The sequence below is a fragment of the Oncorhynchus tshawytscha genome, unplaced genomic scaffold, assembly GCF_018296145.1.
Source record: "Oncorhynchus tshawytscha isolate Ot180627B unplaced genomic scaffold, Otsh_v2.0 Un_contig_2462_pilon_pilon, whole genome shotgun sequence".
Taxonomy (NCBI): Eukaryota; Metazoa; Chordata; class Actinopteri; order Salmoniformes; family Salmonidae; genus Oncorhynchus; species Oncorhynchus tshawytscha.
In genome coordinates, this window is record NW_024609503.1 from 37,012 (window position 1) to 49,095 (window position 12,084).

At 42.5% G+C, this 12,084-nt stretch overlaps 1 protein-coding gene across 1 annotated transcript in view; it reads right to left on the reverse strand.

Moving 5' to 3' along the window:
- Positions 1–10,892, reverse strand: part of pold1 (polymerase (DNA directed), delta 1, catalytic subunit) — a 38,133-nt gene extending 27,241 nt beyond the window's left edge. The window contains exons 1-8 of the mRNA XM_042315557.1: positions 10,746–10,892; positions 7,031–7,214; positions 6,580–6,693; positions 6,102–6,242; positions 5,659–5,784; positions 3,858–4,026; positions 2,222–2,336; positions 2,013–2,142 (exon numbers count right to left, since the gene is read on the reverse strand). Coding sequence (XP_042171491.1) covers positions 2,013–2,142; positions 2,222–2,336; positions 3,858–4,026; positions 5,659–5,784; positions 6,102–6,242; positions 6,580–6,693; positions 7,031–7,214 — 979 coding nt within the window. The 5' untranslated portion in view covers positions 10,746–10,892. The remainder of the gene's footprint in view (positions 1–2,012; positions 2,143–2,221; positions 2,337–3,857; positions 4,027–5,658; positions 5,785–6,101; positions 6,243–6,579; positions 6,694–7,030; positions 7,215–10,745) is intronic.
- Between the last annotated feature and the right edge of the window lie 1,192 nt (positions 10,893–12,084).

Below are 12,084 nucleotides of genomic sequence, written 5' to 3' on the forward strand. Positions count from 1 at the left end.
GAATGTTATAGTGTCATGTAAATGAAGAGTTAACATGGCTGTCATAGAATGTTGTAGTGTCATGTAAATGAAGAGTTAACATGGCTGTCATAGAATGTTATAGTGTCATGTAAATGAAGAGTTAACATGGCTGTCATAGAATGTTGTAAATATGGCTGTCATGTAAATGAAGAGTTAACATGGCTGTCATAGAATGTTGTAGTGTCATGTAAATGAAGAGTTAACATGGCTGTCATAGAATGTTGTAGTGTCATGTAAATGAAGAGTTAACATGGCTGTCATAGAATGTTGTAGTGTCATGTAAATGAAGAGTTAACATGGCTGTCATGTGCATGTAAATGTTAACATGGCTGTCATAGAATGTTGTAGTGTCATGTAAATGAAGAGTTAACATGGCTGTCATAGAATGTTGTAGTGTCATGTAAATGAAGAGTTAACATGGCTGTCATAGAATGTTGTAGTGTCATGTTAACAAATGAAGAGTTAACATGGCTGTCATAGAATGTTTAGTGTCATGTAAATGAAGAGTAACATGGCTGTCATAGAAATGAAGTCAGTAAATGTTGAGTTAACATGGCTGTCATAGAATGTTGTAGTGTCATGTAAATGAAGAGTTAACATGGCTGTCATAGAATGTTGTAGTGTCATGTAAATGAAGAGTTAACATGGCTGTCATAGAATGTTGTAGTGTCATGTAAATGAAGAGTTAACATGGCTGTCATAGAATGTTGTAGTGTCATGTAAATGAAGAGTTAACATGGCTGTCATAGAATGTTGTAGTGTCATGTAAATGAAGAGTTAACATGGCTGTCATAGAATGTTGTAGTGTCATGTAAATGAAGAGTTAACATGGCTGTCATAGAATGTTGTAGTGTCATGTAAATGAAGAGTTAACATGGCTGTCATAGAATGTTGTAGTGTCATGTAAATGAAGAGTTAACATGGCTGTCATAGAATGTTGTAGTGTCATGTAAATGAAGAGTTAACATGGCTGTCATAGAATGTTGTAGTGTCATGTAAATGAAGAGTTAACATGGCTGTCATAGAATGTTGTAGTGTCATGTAAATGAAGAGTTAACATGGCTGTCATAGAATGTTGTAGTGTCATGTAAATGAAGAGTTAACATGCTGTCATAGAATGTTGTAGTGTCATGTAAATGAAGAGTTAACATGGCTGTCATAGAATGTTGTAGTGTCATGTAAATGAAGAGTTAACATGGCTGTCATAGAATGTTGTAGTGTCATGTAAATGAAGAGTTAACATGGCTGTCATAGAATGTTGTAGTGTCATGTAAATGAAGAGTTAAATGGCTGTCATAGAATGTTGTAGTGTCATGTAAATGAAGAGTTAACATGGCTGTCATAGAATGTTGTAGTGTCATGTAAATGAAGAGTTAACATGGCTGTCTCATGTAAATGAAGAGTTAACATGGTAGTGTCATGTAAATGAAGAGTTAACATAGAATGTTGTAGTGTCATGTAAATGAAGAGTTAACATGGCTGTCATAGAATGTTGTAGTGTCATGTAAATGAAGAGTTAACATGGCTGTCATAGAATGTTGTAGTGTCATGTAAATGAAGAGTTAACATGGCTGTCATAGAATGTTGTAGTGTCATGTAAATGAAGAGTTAACATGGCTGTCATAGAATGTTGTAGTGTCATGTAAATGAAGAGTTAACATGGCTGTCATAGAATGTTGTAGTGTCATGTAAATGAAGAGTTAACATGGCTGTCATAGAATGTTGTAGAGTCATGTAAATGAAGAGTTAACATGGCTGTCATAGAATGTTGTAGTGTCATGTAAATGAAGAGTTAACATGGCTGTCATAGAATGTTGTAGAGTCACATAAATGCATCATAATGCAGAAACCTCAATGTCCCAACTCTCTAAATACATATCTCTGCAGACAGGAGCCAGAGGACAAGCCAGTAAACACAGGCTCTCCAGTCCACAGACACCCAATCAGTACAATGCAGTATAATATAGTACAATGCAGTACAGAGCACAAACCTTTTCTCCCAGCACACTCAATGTCAAAGCTGAGAACCCTGAGAGGAGCGATCCTCTGGTACTCTCCCTCTGCTGGGTGACTGATCAGCTGGGTCCATCCCACATCAACCTCATACTGACACAGAGACACCTAGGAGAGAGGAGGGAGGTATTGTAAATCTGGAACACCCCCTGGGTGTGTAAAGGCCCAGAGGTCTCCATTCTCTTACCTTGCCTGGGTGGTGAGCGTCCGTCTTCCCCAACATCCTCTCCTCCCTCACCCGGTACTTCCCTTTGGGCAGCTCAATCCAGCAGCAACCCACCACATCGCTGTCCACCATAAACCTAGCACCACGGGACACAGCAGACCTCATTTAACAACATAAACCTAGCACCACGGGACACAGCGGACCTCATTTAACAACATAAACCTATAGCACCACGGGACACAGCGGACCTCATTTAACAACATAAACCTAGCGCCAAGGGACACAGCGGACCTCATTTAACAACATAAACCTATAGCACCACGGGACACAGCGGACCTCATTTAACAACATAAACCTATAGCACCACGGGACACAGCAGACCTCATTTAACAACATAAACCTAAAGCGTCACGGGACACAGCGGACCTCATTTAACAACATAAACCTAGCGCCAAGGGACACAGCGGACCTCATTTAACAACATAAACCTATAGCGCCACGGGACACAGCGGACCTCATTTAACAACATAAACCTATAGCACCACGGGACACAGCGGACCTCATTTAACAACATAAACCTAGCACCACGGGACACAGCGGACCTCATTTAACAACAGCAGACCTCATTAGCACTAGCGCCACGGGACACAGCGGACCTCATTTAACAACATAAACCTACCACACACACCTAAACCTAAAGCCACGGGAGACCTCACAGCACGGGATCAAGCGGACCTCATTTAACAACATAAACCTAGCACCACGGGACACAGCGGACCTCATTTAACAACATAAACCTATAGCGCCACGGGACACATTTCAACATAAACCTAGACCTCATTTATAAACCTAGCGCCACGGGACACAGCAGGACCTCATTTGACAACATCTGTACAAATTAATTTGTTCATTCTCATGAAAAAACAACTGCTTACCTCTCCCAAAAAGGTCTAAATAATTGGTTAATATAGTTTAACACTGGAAGCCCTGAGGAAGTCATTTTGGCTGCATATCAATAAAACATGTTAATCTCCTTTTAAAGTCCTGCTCCACTACTTCCTAGACTCATCCTAAATAAGTCTATTTCATTAGTGTTAGAAGCCATTTCAGGAGGACGCGCCATTTTGTTTCACTGAGCGCCAAAAAGTGACTTTTTCAAATCCTCCTAGAGTCACACGCAGGTAAGACGTGTTGATTTCTATACAGTCACAGAAAGAACACATTCGGAGGTGTCCAACACACTTACCATTGTGAATTAACTCTCAAAATTAAAAGATAAACACTATTTCAAAATAAAATGTTTTACAAGAATAAACCCTGTTTCATGCCCTCCACACGTGAACACACTGCAACAGATGACCTACAGTAACATAAACTATTGACAATGTGTTCTTTGAAATTAAATACATGCTGTATTCTAATGTTACTCATGACCGTCATAAACACAACCAAGTGATCATTTTTTCGATAGCATATATGAACTGTATTGATTAGACTGTCAGAGTGTTGCAGCTCGTTGAGGCAGTACGGAGGGTAAGAGAGGCCCGGCAGTTTAGGGAATGAACTGGGTTAACATGTCAAGGGAAAACCAGGACTGCTTCTTTTTTTTTTTACCTCACTCCCTCTCCCTCCCTCTCCCTCACACACACACACACACCTGATCTCAAAGTCGATGTTAGCCTCGTAGGAAGAGAAGCTCTGAATGGGGAAATGTCCAAACTTAAATCCCTGCTCCAGGAGCCTCTTCGCCGGGGCAATCAGACGAGGCATTGCCATAGTGATGCAAAGGAAGTCCGCAATCCGTTTCCCATGGTAACCATACATACCTGGAGGAGAGATGGGGAGGAAGTTATCCACTACCTTGTCAGCCTAGTCAACACCACAGCACTTCAAGCTACCACACACACACAACAGTTCAACTGTTAACACACAGGATACTCCTCTGCATCCTTGGTAAAAGGAGGTAAGGACTGATAGATTGCAGTCTTTACTTGCAGTTCATTGCAGTGCCACCAATTCAGTCCCACTACTAGCCTATTGCAGTCCCCTACGCTTTTCTTTTCTTTGCCTATTGCAGTGCCAAAACATGTCCATGTTACCATTGCTGCCAACTAGCCTATTGCAGTGCCACCACAAATGACTACAGTGCACCCAGTGTATCCAGCCTGCAGTGCCACCACTAGCCTATTGCAGTGCCCACTAGCCTGCAGCCCACTAGCCTATTGCAGTGCCACCACTAGCCTATTGCAGTGCCACCACTAGCCTATTGCAGTGCCACCACTAGCCTATTGCAGTGCCACCACTAGCCTATTGCAGTGCCACCACTAGCCTATTGCAGTGCCACCACTAGCCTATTGCAGTGCCACCACCAGCCTACAGTAGTGCCACCACTAGCCTATTGCAGTGCCACCATTGCAGTGCCACCACTAGCCTATTGCAGTGCCACCACTAGCCTATTGCAGTGCCACCACTAGCCTATTGCAGTGCCACCACTAGCCTATTGCAGTGCCACCACTAGCCTATTGCAGTCCCACTAGCCTATTGCAGTCCCACCACTAGCCTATTGCAGTGCCCCACCACTAGCCTATTGCAGTAGCCTATTGCAGTGCCACCACTAGCCTATTGCAGTGCCACCACAGCCTATTGCAGTCCCACCACTAGCCTATTGCAGTGCCACACTAGCCTATTGCAGTGCCACCACTAGCCTATTGCAGTGCCACCACTAGCCTATTGCAGTGCCACCACTAGCCTATTGCAGTGCCACCACTAGCCTATTGCATTGCATTGCCACTACTAGCCTATTGCAGTGCCACCACTAGCCTATTGCAGTGCCACCACTAGCCTATTGCAGTGCCACCACCACAGTAGCCTATTGCAGTGCAGCCACCACTAGCCTATTGCAGTGCCACCACTAGCCTATTGCAGTGCCACCACTAGCCTATTGCAGTGCCACCACTAGCCTATTGCAGTGCCACCACTAGCCTATTGCAGTGCCACCACTAGCCTATTGCAGTGCCACCACTAGCCTATTGCAGTGCCACCACTAGCCTATTTGCACTAGCCACCACCACTAGCCTATTGCAGTGCCCACCACTAGCCTATTGCAGTGCCACCACTAGCCTATTGCAGTGCCACACAGCCTATTGCAGTGCCACCAGCCTATTGCAGTGCCACCACTAGCCTATTGCAGTGCCACTAGCCTATTGCACACTAGCCTATTGCAGTGCCACCACTAGCCTATTGCAGTCCCACTACTAGCCTATTGCAGTCCCACTACTAGCCTATTGCAGTCCCACTACTAGCCTATTGCAGTGCCACCACTAGCCTATTGCAGTCCCACTACTAGCCTATTGCAGTGCCACCACTAGCCTATTGCAGTGCCACCACTAGCCTATTGCAGTGCCACCACTAGCCTATTGCAGTGCCACCACTAGACCAGACATGGGCACTATACATACTTTCTTTGCGTGTGATGTCCACCGCCAGCACAGTGACCGATATGTTGTCCTTGTTGGAGCGCATGTCCTTCAGCACAGCAGAGTTAAGCTCCCTTTTGAACTCACTCAAGTGATCACTGGTGAACCCTGAGACAGAGAGAGGAAGGGAGGGGGAAAGTGAGAGAGAAAAAGGGGTGGATGAGTTTGATATTGTTACTCCATTCCACCGACTCGGTGGACAAAATTAAAGCCATTATTTTCATGTCATTTGTAGTTGGCCCTCAGATTTAGTCCTAAATAATAATGTAGTCTTCTGCTTCTTAAAGTGACCACGACATTGCTACTGTGATGCCTAGAAAACACGTATCCCACACGTTCATGCCATGCTTAGCTCACACTAATAGGTCTGATATGTAGAGTAATGTTGCGTATCATTATATTACTCATTTTCAGAGAAAACTCACCATTGGGGGCAGGGATGTAGAAATAGGGGGCAAAGCCGTGCACGTGGCAGCACACACTGTTCCCGCTGTCAGTCACCCCAAACATGCGGATTATTGGTACATTCCCCTGAGACTGACCTGGCATGCCAGCCACAACAGCCCCTGTTGAACAGACCATCACAAACAGTTTAGGTTGGTGTCATGACTCGCACTCCTGCCTTAAAACGTGACAGAAAAATGGCCTTTAGAAGTCCATGGCAGCCTAAATATGCTTCAACTAAAACTAACCTGTTGGTCCCATGGACTGTCAGGCATTGCCTTTATATATCCATCTATGATCTTGACAGTGGTTACATTTCTCCAGCCTCATCCCTGAGCTTTATTGCAACATTCCACTCCATGTAGGCCAACATGTAGTGGAATGATGGTTTTAAACAGGTTCTGGATTCCAGGCTAGTCAAATGGCAGAAACCCTAAACATTTCAGTGACATAGCTTACCTAAATAGTAGTCGAGGTCAATCTGTTGGAAGACCAGGGTGTCAGAGTCCGGGTTAAGAGGGGCGGCCTGCGGCCTACGCCATCGGGGGTTGAGGTCAGCAGAGAACAGCTCACCTGCAACCAGGTCACGGGTCACATGCAGAAGACAGGAGATTGGTCAGTCAGTGTGATGTTAAAGAGGCAGGTTGGTGAAAAATGAATTAAACTCTCCACCACCGGCGTCAAATGGTAGCCTGGGTACCCGTGTGTTGAGTTATTCCACTCCTTGTCATGCTAAACATGTAGTTGGCCTACATGGAGTGGAATGATGGTTTTAAACAGGTTCTGGATTTCAGGCTAGTTAAATGGCAGAAATCCTAAACATTCCAGTCATTCCAGACAATAGGAATCCCTGGTAAGACTAAAGCCTGCACAATGCACATCACCATGCGCTCTCCTCTCATCCTCTCACCAACAGGGATGACGTCATGCCCCGCCTGTCCTTCCCTCTCCTCCGCCTCCATATCGGCTTCTTCGAACAGGGCGAGTTCCTCCTCGAAGTTTGACGGGCTGTCTTCCCAATCCCCAGTTTTACCACGCTTGGCCTGGGACGCTCCGCCCCTCGGCAGACCACTATTCCGCCTTTTAGCATCCATCTACAGGAGACATCAATGGGCCAACGATTAGTACTTTACACTCCTTGTAAGCATTTGTATCTGTCACGTGTGAATGTTGTTTATATATTTAGTACTATATATTTATCTTATCTGATTTGCAACAACTTAAGTTCCTTCTGGTAAATGTAAGTAATTCCAGTGTATTCTATTCAACCAAATAGGCTACAACTGGTTCAGCTGGTAGAGCATGGCGCTGGTACCATCAGGTCGTGGGTTTGATTACAGCTACAGCCATCAATAAAAAAATGGACCCTTTGGATAAAAACGTTAGTTAAATAGCATGTGTATTATATAGCCAGGCCTATTTCATTCTGATTGATATAATTCACTGTCATCTGGCCACTTTGATTATACAGAAGTTGGAAGTTTACTTACACCTTAGCCAAATACATTTAAACTCAGTTTTTCACAATTCATGACATACAATCCTCGTAAAAATTCCCTGTCTTAGGTCAGTTAGGATCTCCACTTCATTTTAAGAATGTGAAATGTCAGAATAATAGTAAAGAGAACTATTTTTCAGCTTTTATTTCTTTAATCACATTCCCAGTGGGTCAGAGGTTTACATACACACAATTAGTATTTGGTAGCATTGCCTTTAAATTGTTTAACTTGGGTCAAATGTTTTGTGAAGCCTTCCACAAGCTTCCAACAATAAGTTGGGTGAATTTTGTCCCATTCCTCCTGACAGAGCTGGTGTAACTGAGTCTGGTTTGTAGGCCTCCTTGCTCGCACACACTTTTTCAGTTCTGCCCACAAATTGTCTATACGACTGAGGTCAGGGCTTTGTGATGGCCACTCCAATACCTTGACTTTGTTGTCCTTAAGCCATTTTGCCACAACTTTGGAAGTATGCTTGGGGTCATTGTCCATTTGGAAGACCCATTTACAACCAAGCTTTAACTTCCTGACTGATGTCTTGAGATGTTGCTTCAATATATTCACATAATTTTCCTGCCTCATGATGCCATCTACTTTGGGAAGTGCACCAGTCCCTCCTGCAGCAAAGCACTCCCACAACATGATGCTGCCACCCCCGTACTTCACGGTTGGGATGGTGTTCGTCGGCTTGCAAGCCTCCCCTTATTCCTCCAAACATAACGATGGTCATTATGGCCAAACAGTTCTATTTTTGTTTCATCAGACCAGAGGACATTTCTCCAAAAAGTACAATCTTTGTCCCCATGGGCAGTTGCAAACCGTAGTCTGGCTTTTTTTATGGCGGTTTTGGAGCAGTGGCTTCTTCCTTGCCGAGCGGCCTTTCAGATTATGTCGATATAGGACTCGCTTTACTGTGGATATTGATACTTTTGTACCGGTTTCCTCCAGCATCTTCACAAGGTCCTTTGCTGTTGTTCTGGGATTGATTTGTACTTTTCGCACCAAAGTACGTTCATCTCTAGGAGACAGAACACGTCTCCTTCCTGAGCGGTACGACGGCTGCATGGCCCCATGGTGTTTATACTTGCGTACTATTGTTTGTACAGGTGAACGTGGTACCTTCAGGCTTTTGGAAATTGCTCCCAAGGATGAACCAGACTTGTGGAGGTCTACAAATGTTTTTCTGTGGTCTTGGCGGATTAGTTTGGATTTCCCCATGATATCAAGCAAAGAGCCACTGAGTTTGAAGGTAGGCCTTGAAATACATCCACAGGTAAACCTCAAATTGACTTAAATGATGCAAATTAGCCTATCAGAAGATTCTAAAGCCAGGACAACATTTTTCTGGAGTTTTCCAAGCTGTTTAAAGGCACAGTCATCTTAGTGTATATAAACTCCTGACCCACTGGATTTGTGATACAGTGAATTATTAGTGAAATACTCTGTATGTATCAATTGTTGGAAAAATTACTTGTGTCTTGCACAAAGTAGATGTTCTAACTGACATGCCTAAACTATAGTTTGCTAACAAGAAATGTGTGGAGTGGTTGAAAAACGAGTTTTAATGACTCCAACCTAAGTGTATGTAAACTTCCGACTTCAACTGTCACTGATGAAGCTATGGTGAGCTTTCTTGCGCAGTGGCTGCCTGGGCATCAGTCAGGTGGACAGTGAAGGTTGTGTTAGCTTGCTAGCCAGCTACCCTCATAGAATTCAATATTTAGGCCACTTCATTTAAATGCCCAATGATTCTTGAAATGGCTCATGAGTTTAGTAGAACGGTCTTACCCCACCATAATCCAAAATATAAGGTTGATACAATGTCTTTTAAACAATGTAACTATAGCTTCAAAGTATGTGTCAAACTAGCTATCACTCTGTTCTCATGTAGACTGGGACTTATTAGGTTCATAGCTCCATCTATGAAGTTGAGTATTACCTAGCTAGCTACAGTAGCTCCCTTATTTTTACAAAGTTATCTACATGTATCCAGCCCTGGCTATTCCTGTGAACTAACTACAGTGGTGGAGAAAGTACAACATTTTCATACTTGAGTAAAAGTAGATACCTTAAAAGAAAATTACTAAAATAAAAGTGAGTCACCCAGTAAAATAGTACCTGAGGAAAAGTCAGAGTATTTGGTTTAAATATACTTAAGTATCAAAAGCAAATGTAATTGATAAAATGTACTTAGGTATCAAAAGTAAAAAAATCATTTAAAATGTCTAATATTAATAAAACCAGACGACACGGTGTTTTTGTGTTTTTAATTTACGGATAGCCAAGTGCACAGTTCAACACTCCGACATTATTTACAAATAAAGCATTTGTGTTTCGTGAGTCCGCCAGATCAGAGGCAGTAGGGATGACCAGGGATGTTTGCTTGATAAGTGCGTGAATTTGACAATTTTCCAGTCCTGCTAAACACTCTGAATGTAACGAGTACTTTTGGGTGTCAGGGAAAATGTATGGAGTAAAAAGCACACTTAAGGAATGTAGTGGAGTAAAAGTATAAGTTGTCAAATATAAATAGTAACTAACAAAAAAAAACGACTTAAGTAGTTTACTTAAGTAAGTTTACTAGTTGTTTACTTAAGTAAGTTTACTAGTTGTTTACTAGTTGTTTACTTAAGTAAGTTTACTTAAATACTTAGTATTTTACACCACTAACTATAGGAACCAAGTGGCAGGGCTGCCGTTTGGCTGAAACACGAATGAAGGACTGTGCCTTCAACAGCAAACTTTAACTAGCTACAATAAACCGAATCCAAATATCACTTGCCAACCTCATAGCTAGCTATCCGCTGATGAAGTTGAGACACTGGTAACTACTGGTCACATTTGGAAGAGGAGCAGGCATCATTAGTAAGTAACTATCAATATTAATAGTTACAAGCCGCCGTCGAGGTGTTTATTTGCTGCCATGTGAACTTCTCAACGTCGTTGAACAACAACACGCCTGCAAATGAGCTATAGCTAACTAGCTAGCCCTGTTTCAATTGTAAATAGCTAGTTACAAAGAAACAAATGGGTATACCAATTAATTATTATCCGCATGTATTTGGCAATCGGACACATGTGACATGGTTAGCTAGCTCTCGCTACTTGGCAATAAAATGTTGTAGCTACCTTTGTTCAATGTGGTGACTTCGATCAGATCCTACTTGACAACAACTCCCGCCACTTGTGCGTTTAATTCGTGAACTTCCACCCCCGGAAAGAGCGGAGGATTTCCACAGCGCACGTGGTGATTGGTCAATAGAGCGGAAACCCGTGGCTAAAAAAAGGGATGGAAGCAGCGGCCATATTTGGTGTGGCTCAGAGACTGACAACTCTGTGTGAGCTGTGTTAGATATCTGTCATAACAATATGTTTACATTGTGGTGACACTCAATTTGAAGTCTAATCACAGAGAAGAGAGATCTCTATGAAACTAATAACCTAAACCAATAGATGAAATATAGATATTTTCCAATTATTATATTGTTAACAAGCAATGTGGTTCACTGTAATGTATTTATCGTTACGGGTTACTAAAGGGTTGTGTGTGTGTGTGTGTGTGTGTGTGTGTGTGTGTGTGTGTGTGTGTGTGTGTGTGTGTGTGTGTGCAGGTGCCTCATGCACCGCAATAATCTGAGGGGGCACAAAGTACGTGAAGATGGCTGGGGAGGTGGTGCAGAGGGCACCTCAAACAGCTTTTTCCTGCAATCTAGAGCCATAATCATACTTAATTCTGCGTAAACAAATACCTCAAATGTTCTGCATATCTAAGCATACCTCTTAAGCTGTCTGTCTCCTCCTGGTGGTTCTTTTTTTAAAGAAACTAAATATTTTTCTCTGCATCTCTGATCAAATCTAGGTAAAAGAGTTCAAGAAATTTGAGTCTTATTCGATACATTTAGCTATTACTTGATTTTCTAAACCAACCTTGCCTACTCTAACTTGATTGATATCCTGAAATGTCTTCTTGGTTGCTGCTTTTAGCAACGCTAGCATTTACACAATTGCATTGCTTGGAATTAGCTTGCAAAAAACCGGAATAATCTGCCAGAAGCTAAAAGTTTAATAAAATTACATTTCAACTTATTTTGTTGATTGTCTGTAGGCTTGGTCTTTATGCAGGGGAGATTTGAGAGAGAAAAAACATCTAATCAAATCAAATTTTATAATTCACATGCACCGAATACAACAGGTGTAGTAGACCTTACAGTGAAATGCTTACTTACGAGCCCCTAACCAACAATGCAGTTTAAAAAAATACAGATAAGAATAAGAAATTAAAGTAACAAGTAATTAAAGAGCAGCAGTAAAACAACAATAGCGAGACTATATACAGGGGGTACCAGTACAGAGTCAACGTGTGGGGGCACCAGTTAGTTGAGGTAACATGTACATGTAGGTAGAGTTATTAAAGTAAATATGCATAGATGACAACAGAGATTAGCAGCCGTGTGAAAGAGGATGGGGG